At 38.7% G+C, this 16,347-nt stretch overlaps 1 protein-coding gene across 1 annotated transcript in view; it reads left to right on the plus strand.

Moving 5' to 3' along the window:
• Positions 1-14,113, plus strand: part of CNPY1 (canopy FGF signaling regulator 1) — a 49,343-nt gene extending 35,230 nt beyond the window's left edge. The window contains exons 3-5 of the mRNA XM_035129686.2: positions 5,523-5,726; positions 7,360-7,456; positions 13,667-14,113. Coding sequence (XP_034985577.2) covers positions 5,523-5,726; positions 7,360-7,456; positions 13,667-13,704 — 339 coding nt within the window. The 3' untranslated portion in view covers positions 13,705-14,113. The remainder of the gene's footprint in view (positions 1-5,522; positions 5,727-7,359; positions 7,457-13,666) is intronic.
• Positions 14,114-16,347: the final 2,234 nt, after the last annotated feature.

Below are 16,347 nucleotides of genomic sequence, written 5' to 3' on the forward strand. Positions count from 1 at the left end.
TTGCACTCTAATTTCTATGGCTTGTAGTAGCCAGTGTTACTCCCATTGAAATTAATGGACATGACTAACGTAGCTAAGTATAACGGAGTTGGACAAAACCTTGTGTTTGTATCTCACAGTTGATCAGGTAGAGCACTAGATCATCAGTCAACTCTTCCCTCCATATTCTGACTCTCATAGGTTCCCACCCATCCCTCGACTCCCAAATCGGCCATCTCACTATTGCGGAGGCTTAGTACAGGTAAAAACAAAGGCAGATCGGTGCTCTGTTAACTTGATCGTTTTTATCATGAAAATCGTTTTACATGAAAGAATACAATATTCAATATAACATAGCATACGGCAGTTGTTGCTGCTGCTGCTGCTGCTGTGCTGTTTGAATGAGCCTAGAATTACACACCGGGTATTCTGTCGCTGTTTCTTGGTGCGATGAGCAAGCATTCGGGAATGGACCACAGAAAAAATTGTTTTTAGGGTTGGCATTGCTGGTGGTCTCACATGAAGTGGAACACAACTGTTGCCTATGCAGCCAGCTCTAGAGTAACAGAGCCTGCCTTTCTTCACTATCGAGGAAGGCTTTTAATTCCAGATGTTAGAATGTCAGTGTTTGTTACTGTAAATGAAGTTACGCTGATTAGTTACAGCACAAAAGCTAAAGTACCTTCCTCTGCTCGGATCACGACTCTTAATAACGATGATGGAGGGGGGGGGCGCTTTCTCCATGAATTTGCCTCTCTTATATACATCTCTACACAAGTGACCACAGTTTTGCATTGGGAAAACTTTTTCAAAAAAATAAATAAATATGAGTGAACAATGTTCGCAGGCTAAAACAGGGAGCAGGATTTATGTTTCCATGTGAATGAATGTTTCCTGCTCAACGTCACATTTTCGTAATAAACTTGTGTTTTTTTTAAAGCATAACTTTCTTTGAAATTTTCCTGTTGGTGAATAAAGTCTCTTCCTCTCTCTCTCTCTCTCTCTTTTTTAATTAAGCAAGCCCAGGTGGTAGAGCCACACAGCAAACACATTTTTCCAACCTTTATTACGCCTCGTTAGAATTCTCTCCTTTAAAAGGATTTCTAATTATATTGTCTAATAAAACTAAACCTTGGAGATCATTTGCATATTATATGAAGAAATCTCATACAACAAACTCACAGTGGATTCAATTAACATAATAGCTAATTATATATCCCATCAGCCTTTTGAGTAGTTCGGCATTCATGTTTCTCCTCTTCGTAGCCTAGAGCAAAGGGGAAGGGGGACGGGCTTTTGGAGTTCTCACTTTTAAATATTGACTCTTAATAAATATCGGAAATGATTGGAATACTTTTGTCAATTATAAAGCTTGTGATTAAATGACATGAAACACTTTTTTAAAGGAAAAAAAACACTTGTTTCCAAATTCCTGGAATCCCACTCCTCCACACAGTTAAGTCACTAACTTCTGAACGCTTGTTAGACGTGAACTTACTCATATACATGGGTGGTTGAACATACATAAACATGCTTGCGTAATTCATACATACTGCAGCACTAATGGAGGAATGGAAGGCAGGGGAGGGAGAGAGAGGCTTTCACATGGAAAATACTTGATTGGCACTCTGGATTTTGGAAGATGTCCATCTGCAGCCGTTACATTTTTATTTTTCTTATCCCATGCCCACAACCCAATTGCATTCTTGGCTGGTTATGGTCTCTATCAAGGCACAAATTTACAACGAGATTAGCAGAGACATAGTAATGAACTGGCTCATGAGCTTCCTTGTAATTGACTGTTATGAAGGTGTCATCGCTGCAGCCTGTAATGAATTCTCCATCGTGGGGCTTAAAATTGGCTAAAATATTCTGGAACTGATTTGCCTCTCTATGTGCACATGACCATGTGTGTTGTAGCAGATATTAACTTTCTCTCTCTCTCTCTCTCTCTCTCAGCATTTCGAAATATTGGAAAGATCAGCTTACTTTCCCCCCTCCCATGTCAGACATGCTTTGAATGATCAGCAGCACTGTGGGATTTTTAAAAAAAAAAAATCTGGAAAATGCTTAGAGTACTCCATGCAGTGCTAAAATTTGCACAAACAACAAAAAACCAATGGGGGTTAGAGGGATTTTTTTTGGGGGGGGGAGAGATACCATGTTAATTCTTGTTGTTTTGCGAAAAATAAATAAATGATAAGCTAAAAGTTTGATACAAAGTAAGATGCCTTTCTCTTCTTACAATGATGGCTGCCTTGTTATTCATATTTTAATGAGCTTACTATCTCTGCGACAGCTTTTTCGGGATGGAGTGAGGCCCACATCTCCGGTGTGACTACAATGGGAGTTGCTTTATTGACAAGTACCATTCAAAATCTTCAGAGTCTCCAAAGAAAGGCTTTCGTTTTCTGCCACATGCCTAAATGCTCCCCCCTTTTTTTTATTGAGGCAATTTTAAAGCATCCTTAACTTTGGGAGGAAGGATGTTGCACTGGTAGTGGTCGTGGCTGTGATATATTTGTAGAGAAAGTATATACGTCAGGGAAAGACATTTGGTTTAAATGGAAATTGCTGTTGCTTACTAATCAAACCTGGCTAGCTAAAGAACTGGCAAAAATTGTACCTATTTCATTTGTGGGATTTATGCTTGTGTGTGTGTGTGTGTGTGTGTGTGTGTGTATTATATATTTCTATATAATAATAGCACCCACATCTGTGTGCAAGGGTAATTCAATCTCCCAGCAGTTCTGTTTTTTTGGGGGGGAGCTAGTCTCACACTGACTGAACTCTGTTCATTTCAGAAAGGGGTGGGGAGGGAAAAGTGGTTTGAGAAAAGGAAATGTTTGTAGTAACTGATCAGCCACTGTGCCAACCCTACACAGGCAATGGGGGTAACTGGGCTGTTTGTTTGTTTGTTTGCTTGTTTGTTTATTTTGTCTGTTATCATATTTGTTGTAAACTTGGTTTTTAAAATGGTATGTCATAAAAGTGCATTCCAGTGTCATAGGGCACAGACCAGCTCATGGCTAAGCATTGTCACTGGTGCCAATGGGACAGAAATATGCTTACTGTATGCTCGCATTGAGTTGTTGACTTTCATATTTTCGGAAGTTCTAATTTGTATGTCTCTAGTCTGAATCCCCTTGCAGTCCATTGTGGGATATGCTGCTTATCTGAGGTGTGTTTTTGGTACTTCATTGGGTTGGATTTAACCAACTGAGGAATATCTTCTGAAATAACTTTTTCCCCACTCCAAGCTTCGCAAAATACCCATCCTGCTGTTATGAAAATGCTACAGATCATTTTTTAATCAGTCGGTTGAGATAGAACTTGTGCATGATTCCTCCTGTCATATTTAATTGTCCTGCATTTTTATTTAGGCTTGAAAACTAACTATGCCCCATAGTTAGTTTCATTTCCTATGTACTACATATTTTGTATGATGCCCTTTACTCAACCCAACACAGAATTAAACAAGCATTGAAAGCAATGGCCTGGAGCACTCTTAACCCTGTATGAGACTGTAGCCATGGCAGCTATATGATGGTATAGTTGCGTCAGAGATAATAAAAACTCCCTGAACTTTAACCCTCATTATATCATTGCATCATGTGCTACTTTGGGCCAAATCCTTAGGCTCTGTAATAAGTTTTAGGCAAAGTTGTGTCTTGAAAAATTAAGACATTGCAGATTTCTAAAAGATGTGAAAGTAGCAGAAGAAAAGAAAAGCAGACGAGGAAACCCCTTGTTTTATTATATCCATCTTGATTCTAAACATAATAAAGGAAGCTCCATTGAAATAAATGGAAATTACTTCCAAATAAAGTCAGCGCATTTGACTTTCTAACCCCCAAGCCATAAGCGGGGGGGGGGGGCGGGCAGTGTTGCTGAATTGCATATTCCACTTAATCTTTTGGGAACCATGCTGCTTGGTCACTGTTTATGTGCAAGTGTTTGTTTCTGTGCGAGAAAGGGAATGAGAGAGGAAGAGAGAGGGAAAGTATAATTCCATGTGTGCGCAGAACCACATTTTGGATAATCTGCTTAATTTACGAGTTGGCCTTCAATATGGCGCTTGAAAATTTGCATCCAACATTTGCAAGGGGATAAAACCCACATCGTCCACTCTCCCGCAACTCACCCACCCCCGCCTTAATGAGCAGCATTTACCTTTTTGTTGCTCCCAGTTTCCATTAAAAAAAAAGAGAGTTAAGATTCCAAATGCAAAACGGGGCTGAGGCTGAAGGAGAACGTCTCATAAAAGGGCCCAGTTTAAGAAGCACAAGAGGTGGGGAGCGGAGGGGGAGGGGGAGGGGGAGGAGGGGGAAGGAACCCTAAGCTTTAATTTTAATTCTTCTGCCTTTATTTATCTGATTTGTAGCCAGATGGTGGTGAAGCAAGGAACTCCTTTGTGTAAACGGAGCACACATATGAAAGTGCTTCTGTAATGTAATCATTGAGACCGGAAGGCTTCATACCGAGCCTGAAAAGAGACAATGGAGACTGGATATATCAACATTGCAGAAATCGAGTTCATTTGTGATTCAGTCCCTTTGACTATGGTTGTCATGATAACTTCCTACTTTGATCAGCAGAGGGTGGAGGGGGGGGAGAAAGATCTTCTAAAGGCCCAAGGATGCAGCCCTGTTGTTTACTGTGCACTTGGCTTCAATTCACGCCCCCTTCCGGAAGAAGCAACAGGGATAGGCGCATCTTGCACCTTGACCTGTCTAGACGGGAGAGAAGTTTTTTGTCCCGGTTTCCAGGGATGAGGGCTGCTCTTTGACCCCTGCAGCACTAGCTGTTGAGACCCTCGCTAAGTATGTAGGTAGCGTCTAAATGTTTTCCCCCCGAATTCTTGCTTAATTCTGAAGGAAGAGGCATGGGCGAAGACATGGGCCAGCTGCTGGAAAATAAAGCTTGAAACAGTAGAACCTGGGAGAAGCTAAATTTTGTAAGCGGCTATTTTCTTTCTGCACACCCCTGGGAGGCATTAAACAGCTGCATCTGAGTTGACGAACAGCAAGTAAGACAGACCAACTGAAGGACTTGGGGGGGGGGGAGAGAGAGAGAGAGGGAGAGAGACTTTTTAGAAACTGCTCCCGTTAAAGAAGCAAAGCTGATTCCAACAAGAAATCTTTCAAGGGTACGTCAAGAAAACATGGGCCATGGAAAGTTGATTTTTCTCTTTTGATTTGCTGAGTCTTATACATCTTCTTTTAATAGCAAAATGTGCTTGCAAATCTAAAAGCTTATAATGGCACATTAGTCTATAAGGAATGCTTTATGAGAACCGTAGATGTTTAATTTTTTTTTGCAAGTGTCATCGTAGATTCAGCTGACATTTTTAATTATGTGTGTAATATAATATGGGTCAACAATTATGCAGATATGGAGATCTGCTGACATTGCTCTGTTTCTTTGACCTGTGTAAGAGCCCTGTGCTTGTAGCCTTTTGCTTTTGTAACATTTGGAAATTTCGGTGTATACAGATATATATATATTGAAAGAGAGAGATGTAATTTTCTCCTTCCCTTTAGGTTGCTTTTACAAAGTCAGAGACCTTCTTAACAGACGTTTTGGAAAAGATATGTGATCGGATGAACGACTATCAACTTCAAGACGACCCAGTCACTAACAAAAAGATATTCAAGAGATATGCTCCTAGGAAGGATGAGCCAATCTACGCAGAATATAAAAAATACTTTTTTTATTCTGATGCTTATAAGCCCTTGAAATATGCGGTAAGACAACATAATAAACTGGTGACATTTCGGGCTGAATTGCTATTAGCATAATGTTTGATATTGTATATTAAATCACTTCACTCAACGTAAAGCCAGGGCTTTGATAATGCTACGTTGTTTCTGTAGGCTCTTTAGTACTTTGTAATTTATAACAACAAATGGTATGGCATGGTCTAGAGATGCAAAATCATGGCACACAGCACCTGTGTTGTCTAGATAGATGCTGTTGACTCCATTTCTGTGTAATTGGTTGTTAAACTAGAATCTTTTTTTTTAAAGAAAAACCATCAGCTTTACTAGCAATTATTTTTCAGTGGTATAGATCAATACTATGTTGCGGCTCTGTTTTTTTAAGAAGTCGGCAACTGTGGTGATAGGGTAACAATCCAAATTAATTATAATGTAATTTCAAATCTTTATTTGCTGTTCAGAGTGGGAAAGGGCGCGTCTCCGGCTCTCCTTTCCTTGGGCCTTGTTGACAGGGTCCACATATATTTTTGAGGGCCTAGAGTGTGTTGAAGCAAGAGGGAAGGTCCCAAGATGGCCTAGCGCCAAGTTGTTCGCTTGTGAAAGAACACATAATTTTTTCCTGTACCAGGCATCATTGTACATTAGAGAATGCTCACTGTTCTGCTTTGTTTTTAAGTATTCGAAGCAAAGTGGTGGTGGCGGCGGGAAGCAGGAACCTCAATCCGAAACTTAGCCTGTGGAAGTAAAACTCATTGTTGTCAAAGGAATTTGCTTATAAGTACCAATGTCTTTAGATCTGGGGTGCATATGCAATTGTAGTAGCCACACTAATGTGAATTGCTCTTGTTTCCTGTGACATGTTGAAGCAAGTTATTGGATTTCAAGATCCTGTGTTTAAATTAATGTGCTAAAACTTTACCCCCCCCTATCCCCGCTGTGACGTATTCTGACTCTAACCTTTGGCACTGGGTAAGAGTTGGCCATCCGCCACGGTGGATACTTGGCCTCCTGGTTAAACCCATTTGTTGTTATTATTTTTAAAGTGTATATGTTGGGGTTCTTTCCGCTTTTTCCGCAACCGATTTTGGAGTTTTGGGGAAAGAGGCATTTATACCTGTAAGTTTCAGACAAAATGGCCGAGGAGAGCTTTACTGCCTACCGCCCAGAGATTTTTCAAGTACAGCGCCCTTGTCCCTTTTGTACCATTTTGCAAAACATTAGCATTCTGCTAAAATGGAAAACCGTGTGCACAAATATGTGTGTGTGTGTGTGTGTGTATCTATACAAACACACATATGTACACACCCATAGCGAGAATGCAGGTATAATCATTTTTAAAAAATATATATGTATTTAATTTAAACTAGTTGTATCGCCATTAAAGCAGCTTGCATCATGAGGAAACAAAGTATAATCCTTAACAAAATATCATTATGCAAAGCATTGTTTTCTTTCTTTCTTTTTTAAAGGAACCTAAATAAGCATATATTGAAATTCAATATACTGTTAATTATATGGGGGGAATAGAACAATTGATCAGGGTGCTTCACAAGCAAACAATCCCAAACAGTCTTTGTGAGGCGGTTCTTCCCTTTCTGCTCTGTGTTAAATGGCCTTGTTTAGTTCTTTGCTGGAGAGCTGCTATTTTTCTCCCTTTCAGTGCGAAACTATCATAGAACAGTATGAAGATGAAATATACTCACTTATCGCCCAGGAGGCAGACTTTCTGGCTGACAAGCTGTGCATTGAAAAATCAGGTACTGTGTCTGATGTAACATGTGCTGTTTTCTCTCAACAGCAACTCTCCCCCCACCTCCCCTCCCCTCCCCTCAACCCAGTTGTATTGCTTGGGTGCAGCAAAAGCGCTTGGGTAGGGGGGAGAATGTTCTGTAGATGGAAGATGCACTGACATGAACTGGGGGTAGAAAGTGGGATCCTCTAAACAGATTGAAAACCTGCTCATAAATTCTGTCATGCCACCATTTTTTAAAACGCCAAGCGCATGTGCTACGAATTTTCATCAAGTATTACAAGTGCCAGATTTTCCCCCCATATGTGTGTCCATGTGTATGTAATAAATAGACAATCAGGTGTGTGTGTGTGTGTGTGTGTGTGTGTAGATAAATAGAGCCACATTTTGTATCACAACATATTCCTTACATACAACGCTTGAGGTTGCCATCATGAGCCAGTTGAGGCCAATGGCCCCAGATTTTAACGGTGCTGGGATGCACCCAGCTTTTATTTTTAGCAGTTGTTTCTCTCTGTGATATCCTGGGAGGTGGGGTCAGTGGAATACCGGTAGGAGCAAGAACAAATAAACACTGCAACACTTCCAAAAGTATTTTGGTAGGCCACGTGCCCTTAAGCAGTTTCAAGATTGATTCCTGCTCAAATCACATTTTGTGGACTTCCTTAACCAAGAAAAGAATTGGTACTATTGCTTCATCATTTAAATAGCAAATACATCATTCTGTAGTGTGATCCAGAAGTTTCTAACTGAAATAATGCCCAGATAAATTATTCCCTGTTAGGAATATTCATTCATGTTTGTCATGCATCCACCTTGCTTTTAGTTTTACATATTAATATTTAAGGCCAAGAAGGCAATTCTGTTTAATCCATTTCTGTCAAATTCTAAAGAGATTTAGACCAGGCTTCACTAACCTGGTGCCCTCCAGGACTCATGGGTGTTGTAGTCCAAAACATCTGGAGGGCAGCAGGTTGGGGAAGGTGACATAGCCTTTGGATAGAAACATTTTAGGAATAATGAGTGAGTGAAAGAGTATGGGTGGAAATGTACATCTAACAATCACTACTATAATATTTGACAGGCTTTTAAGGTTCAAAATAACTATTATTAATTTCCAAATTAAGGGATATTAAAAGTTAAATGTTGATGGAATTTAGGAAGTGTTCATAGAAGTTTCTTTTCTGTTTTTAAGTAAATATGTAGGAGGACCAGAAAAGTGTAACTGTTAAAAAGTCTCCATTGCGACACCCACAGATAAATCATTTAAAAACAAAGTATTCCAAGATGTTTCTTTTTATCAGGGCATCGTCTATATTGCTTTTCTAAAATTTTTGGAAAGGGCAAAGATTAAATGTTGTGTTCAGAACTCTGCATGCACTTCCCATAGTCTGTTATTTCCCCACCTCCAAGCTATATGGAGGCGAAGAGAAAAGGGCATTGAAGAGTAAGGAGAAACTGGGTGAACGGTCTGAGCAGATTTCCTCCGACTCACTGATCTAACTCTCAGACTTGCCCGTAGTTTTAGGGTGAAGTCATTTGCTGTCACACTGATGCCAAAAGTATGTTGGGTAATGAATTATGTTTCCTGGGACAACTGGCAAAATAAGCTTTTGCTTATGAAAACCCATGCCAAAGTAGGTTAGTAAACCTGCAGCCTGCGCACAATTACACAGGTGTCAGTCCTATTGAACATAGTAAGATTTACTTCCAAGAAAACTTGCACCAGGTTAGTCATCGGGTTACGGTAGTCTTTAGTCTTCTTTCTCGTCTCTTCTGGCTAATTTCATAAATCACAGCCTCCTTGGTCAGTTATGTATATGTTGGTCAGTGTATATGTATATGTATATGTATACAGTATGTATATGTATACACACTTTTATTTCATTTTAATAAAAGTGTATAAAGTTATCCTCGGCATTCTGATTTCCTTTAAAGAACCCCCGGGAAACTGACTTGCCTCATGAGAACTTGGGTTTACTATCATCGCACTCAACGGGACTCATTTCCACATAATCCTGTTTAGAATTGTGGCTTTAGATTGCAATTCAAAGCAGGCTTACTTGGAAGCAATTTCTTCTGAAATCAATGGGTCTTCAAAGAAGGCACAGTTGGGACTGTGGCAAAATACAACCAACGCCAGAAGGGAAAGGGGCAAGCCTTCACATCGGCTGGAGAGATTCAAACGTTTGGATCCTGCGGAACCAAATAACTATCAGAAGTGTTTTCTGAAATAAATATATGAGAACAGCAGCGGTAGTTTTGCTGTTTTTGGCTGGACCTGGCTTGAGAGGGGACAAGAAAATACAGTGCTAGAACAGAGCAGTCCTTGTGCCTGACCTTGTAAAATCTCGCAGGACTGCAAACATGGCAAACATGCTAAAGAGAAACTCCAGAAATGCAAGGGAGAAAGGAAAGCAGCCAGCCATACTATCTGACTCCTGTTTCCATATGGGGAAGGAGAAAAAGGAGTTTGACATTAAAGAGAGCATCCAAACACATTTCTAGAGAAAAACGTTTAGTTTTAAAGAAAGAAAGAAAATAAGAGAAGCAGTGGCATTCAGCTTTCAGATTAATTCAGATCTACAACATCATCAACGGAGGGAGATAAAACTGCTTAGCTTTAGGGAAGCCAGAAGCATCTCAACTTAGCTTCTGGTAGGGAGGGAATCTGATTCCAAATTGGCAGGAGAATCACATCTGAAATCAGAGAAGTATAAAAGTAAAATTCTCCGGGAATCACTGCACAGAGGCACTACATAGAACGGCCTAAGTGCCAAAATATGGGGAAATCCTTTTTATGCTTTCCCCCAGCTCTATTATCACTTTACAACTTTGTTATAAATTTGTTTTGATGCTGGCAGCCATTCCCATCTGCTTGCAGCTTGTGTAGAGGTAAATATACTCAAGAAACTGTTTTCGGTGTGTGCAGAGCTTTGTGAAACATGAGCGCTTTCAGTCAACCAAATGGCCCACAAAAAGACTTTGCCCATGGCAGTTCATGGGGCTGTAAATTTCACTGGAAAATACAAAATATAAAAAGACAGTGCAGAAATATTTTGAAGTGTAGCACAAAGCAAAATTCAGAGAATATGATGTTATTTTGAGGGGCCCAGAGGAACGATAGCTTGTGTTGATATTACTGTGTTATCTTTTGCGTTGTATGAATGGAAAATATTCAGGGTCCTCAGTCTTGATGCAAGGGGTAAAGAGGGAAAATGCGCAGACTTCCTAAGAATTTGTCCACTTGATGCTACTACCAGTATGTCAGATTCAACAAACATTTGCTGTAAAGATATACTGGCATTTCTTTGCATGTTTACATGACATTTGTGTTCCTTGTTGACTAAAGAGAAAGAAGAAAAAACCTTTAATGAAGTGTGTTAAAATGATGAAACTGTTTGATATAGACAACCGTGGATCAGTTATCTGTCAAAAGTTTTCTTTGATCTCACTCAAAATCTCTATACTACACTTTTCACAGATAGGGAATTAAAAAGAATGAAACACACAATGTGTGTTCTTTTTCCTGTTTTAGTCTGCCACTCCCTTCTACTTAAGCAACAGGGAGCTGTTTCTCAGGTTAATACTTGTTTTCTCTTTTTTCCATAAACTGGAAGCTGAGATTTGCCACAGGACCATTGGTCTTATAGGACCTTATGATCTTATCTTGCAATGAGTAGTTGTCCCTTTATGTATCACAGTCTAGAAGATTTTGGAAAGGCGGTGGATGGAAGGTTTACGTAAATGACAACCTTTGTCATATCCTTGCTTTCCTGTTTACCCCTTTACAGGGAGCCAAGCTAATTACACTGTTTATTGCAATTCAAATTAGGAGACTGGCCAAGGATATTCTCTAGGTTAAGCTATGGACTTTCATCAGTAGATTTACCACGGCAATATAATACACTACTCTAGATTTCAATTGCCCCCCAAAGTTATCATTAAGGTAACATAGAGACTTCCGTTGTAATAATCGCCTTCACATGCTCATAGCTCTGCAAAATTATTCTCTTTGGCTGGAGTTTTCCATTCTCATCCCAAAGGTGAATATATTTATGTATGTAGAAAGCTTGAGCAGAAACCATTCATGCATTTTTGAATTGCACAAGGGTAGAAAAATACATCCATTCTGCTACAGAAGCTGGATGTTTCCACTCCCCCCCCCTCTCTACCTCATTCCAACATGTCTATTATTCCTCTAACAGCAGAGCTTTGAAAGTTGATGCTTTCCAGGTGACTAGTCCTCACTGAGAGTTGCTCTTCAGGATGATTTGCCAAGTCCAAAGCAGTAAGAGAGAATTCTAAATAATACAGCTCTGTTTTTGTACCTGAATTATGTTCACGTTTCCGCTGCACTAATATTTTTTGGGACCGGAGAATAAAGAAGATGTATTCACTTCATGGGTGTAATTTTTTTAATGAAACTTTAAGGAGTTGCATAATTATCTCCCCTCGCCTTTTGGAAAACAGTTTGGAAATGCCCAGTAAATGAATACAGTGTTTAATTATAGTCCTGTTCTACAAACTCAAGCTTTGCAGGAACAAACATTACGGTCCTACCCTGTTTCCCCGAAAATAAGGCATACCCATAAAATAAGCCGTAGTAGGATTTTTACGCATTTGCGCAATATAAGCCATACCCTGAAAATAAGACATAGTGATAGGCGCAGTTCTGGAGGGCGCCAAGGAAGAGGCGAGGCTGGACGCGTAATAAAAAATAAGACATTCCCTGAAAAGAAGCCATAGTGTGTCTTCTTGAGGAAAAATAAATATAAGGCAGTGTCTTATTTTCAGGGAAATACGGTACTTGAAAGACCTTAGTATAGCAACAAATCCATTGTAATTGGTTTCATTTCTTTTTCTTCTGAACTAGTAACCATTTACTTATTGTGTGACACTGAAATTTCTATTTTGAGTTCTTGCAGGGGAAAATTGCTTGCTTCAGTAAACCAAACATACCCATGTAGTTCGCTGGAGTACCTGTTGCCAAGTAACCTAGGCCCAGTTTTCTTGTCAAATAATGGGCTTAACTATATTTACTCAGAAGTAAAGGCCCAAATTACAATCGGACACATTCCAAATAATTAGGTTCACAGTGCAACTCTTTACATGCCTACTCAGAAGCAAGCCCCATTTAGTTCAATGGGACCTACTCCCAGAATCTCTCAATTCTGGTTTCGCTTTCATTTTTCCAGTCTTAAGTTCAGATCTTTATATTTCCATATCAATTTGCAATTTAAAAAAAAAGTTCTCACGAAAATTCATCAGTGAATTTGTCTTAATATGCACATTTTGCAAAGAATTTTACCCTAATATAATGCATGTTTATACATTATTTTCACTGTATACATTTTTATGCACACTTTGCCCTAGTATATGCATTTTAGTACACATGACTTAGCTGGACAGCTGCATCTCAAAATTCAGAGGAGTGCAAATTTCAAGGAATGGCTATGTTTCAATTATTGTATTATTGTTATTTTTTGGAAACTGAGATTTAGGCAGGTTCACCTTTAAATGCGAACCAAAAAGAATCTATTTCCCTATCCCAGATAAGTGTGTCTTGGATTGCAGCCATAATTTTTAGATAACTTTCATATGTCCACATCTAAAAAAATTCTTCGTTTTCTAAGCTTGATCTTCTTGATATGTATTTCAAGGCAATTATTTTCCTTGAAGAAGTTTGTGCAGTGGGAAAACACAGAATGGGACAATGCTGTAGAGTTCATAATGGAAGGAGGGAAACCCACATCAAATCAAAAGAGTTTTTTTATACATCCCTTCACCTGCCGTTTGCTCAAAGCTCAAAACGTCCAGAGAGCTACACACCTTTAGAAGTACCAGTAGTTTTTTTAGTAATATACCCATAACAAAAGTAAAAAGGTTGTGAAGATTTGCCAACATGAATCAATCAATATACAAACTGGGTTGCTCTGTTTTATGGAGCCATGCCAAATCAGGCAAAAAGATCCGTCTGCTATCAAAGTAACATTGACAGATTTCTATGATACCTATAACCTGCCATCGTTCTTTGATCAAAATGTATGTCAGGATTTAGCATATTCTACATAGTTGTAACCCTGGCAAGCAATTTATTGCAAAGTCGTGGCCAAGAGATTATGCAGCATGAAAAAAATGAGGAAGTTCTGCAATTGTAAGAGAATCGAATTGCTGAATACTTTAATGACACGTAACATTGTCCTTTCTCATTCAGGTCTTTGTCCCAACCCCGAGATGCACAGTGAACTCTAGAACTGCAGTTCTGCTGCTATTACAGATGAAGAACGTCAAGTGAAATATCCCTACAATTTCTGCCTTCCATTAACCCTTATCTTTGTTTATGGTGGGTGTTTTTTTTAAAGGACATCCACCTTGATACTGATAATTTAAAGTTGCCATATGCACCATTTATTGAAGACACTGGACTGGGACCTCCTTAACTAGAATGGTCAGTGGTGAAAATTATTCCCAAGACTGTTGTGTCATTCATGCTCTTTTTCAAGAACCCCAATGCCTCGTAGTAAGAGAATTTGTTAGCTCATTGGTAGAATGGTAATTCTTGATTAACAGAAGATGGCCACATGGATTGAAGCAAAATTATGGTGGTGTGTGTTGTTAATATCTTGTTTTAGCCGGTGTGGTTTTTCCAAGTCATTGTGAATATATGAACCAATAATAATAATAATAATAATAATAATAAGGTTCAGGGCTCATCTTAGACTGCTAATGACACTGGTGTTGTCACACTGAAGTTAACAGAACTGCACCAGTTTAAGTAAATGTCAGCTGGTTCCTGTTGCTATAAATCAACTCTTTGGCAGAAGCTTTCTCAACACACCATCCTTTAGAAGTGATCTGATTTAAAGAAACTTACTTTGTTTAGAAGAAACCATTGACAGAATTTTGGGTGCTCTAGATATTGGAAGAGATTACTGAGCAAAAAGTCTATCAAATAGCAGAATCTCTTGTCTAGGGGTAGAATCCAGCCAGTCCATATGGCAGTTGCTTCTGTTCCTTGCACGCAAAACCAACGAAAAGGTGGAATTTAATGTGATCACCGTAAATTGCAATCAGATTGTAAAGAGGTTGCTTCAAAATGGGAAAATATCAGTGTGCCCCTGACGCTTCTTGCACCAGTAAACCGTGTCTAATAATTTTCTTTGATTGGATGGTATTTTATTACTAACTCGCACAATATGTGTGTTTATGATTTTCAACACTTTATAATGATAAAAGCCTCTTGTTCAGTAATTGTTGCTTATAGCTACTCTCAAACTTTTTTTCCACTATTTGGTAAATTCTTACTGAAGTTTGTTCTACTCATGGATCAAACCACATCCCTCCCTTAGTTTTAAATAGAAGGGTTAGTGTGCAAAAATATTGTCTATATTTTGAAATATGAGGTTTCAAAGTATGAAGTTTCCCACACTGGAAACATAACTTCGAAAAATATACATTGTGTACAGTTTTGTTTGAGGCCACTGGAAAGTCAATCAAAATCCATTCCCTATAAACTTAGTAGATTTAAAAGGGATTTAAAAGGAAAATGGTCATGCCTAAAACAGTGCATGCTTAAATGGAAACAGCTCGGCATTGAAATTTTAGTAAGGGAGATGTATAAAATGTCACACTGTAGTAGGATGAAAAACCTACATATGCCTGCCTTAAACTTGGTTTATTCCAAGCAATCAACTTTCCTCTCATTCCATTACACATTTTAATTCTTTTCAAAATTAATGAGTTCTTTTGAAACCAACAGAACTTAACAACTTTTTTTGTTTAGGAGTGAAATGTACATATGTTATATCTGAGCCAGGAGAAAACTCTTGATGCTTTTTGGTCATTGTGAATTTTTATTAATTTTCTTTGAATGGAGTCAACAATTCACTATGTATCTTTCCCGGTATTCTTGTTGTGTGGTTTACGTTCCTTTCCACAAGCCTTACATGTCACAGGTGGTGGGTTTACAATGACTACCTGACCCTGATATTACTTGGAAGTAAACACCATTGATATCAATGGGCATCCTTCTGAGTAATGTGCTTAGGCCTATGTGTCAGTCTCATGGCAGTGGATATGACTACACTGGCTTACATTCAATTCTACCTATCTCGGCTTAACTGGATTGTGCAACATCAGAGCCACCAGCCCCGACCCTAAGTCCAATTACTTGGAATTATAATCCATTAAAGTCATTGGAACTTACTGCCAAATAGATAAGTTTAGAATCGGGGTGATTGCCTGTAAACCTCCACCTACACCCACATAAACAGAAACCACTGGGTCCACAAAGGGTAGTTAAATATTATTTTTAGCAGCATGTTTTATCAACAAGATTTTCCTCAGTTTTATATTCATCCTTTGTCTGTGTTAAGTAGTAACAGTCTATTGTCTATCTCAGCAAATGACATTAATTTTCTTTCTTTCATTTAAATAATACATTTTATCTAATTAGTATGGTTTCTAGTCTGTTGAATAACAAAGGTGAATATACCAGTCAGTTTGAGGACTTTCATTTTGACACAAAACTATTATGCTTAGCAAACACCCCAAATATGAAGATGAAACAGAGAGGTTTCCAGTTGGCTTCATTTAGACAAATAGAGCTGGAAACTCTGTCCCTATTCATGGTGGATGGAAAATTAAATGGAAAGGGTCAAATTGCTTCCTTCACACTTCATGGAATCCTATTGATTTTTAGGGCAAAGATAAGGAAAGAACTTACCCAAAATCTATACTTTATATATATTAAAAGGGGGCATAATCAACTTCAAATCTCATCAGTTTATTTTAATTAGTGAGAAGTGGTCTCAGTATCCCAATTAGTTTGGGGAATGGTGAAATCATATATATACCCTCTCAAAGAAAAGAAGAAGAAAAAATAGGTCTGGTGTT

Source organism: Zootoca vivipara, chromosome 12 (genome assembly GCF_963506605.1).
Source record: "Zootoca vivipara chromosome 12, rZooViv1.1, whole genome shotgun sequence".
In the NCBI taxonomy this organism is placed as follows: Eukaryota; Metazoa; Chordata; class Lepidosauria; order Squamata; family Lacertidae; genus Zootoca; species Zootoca vivipara.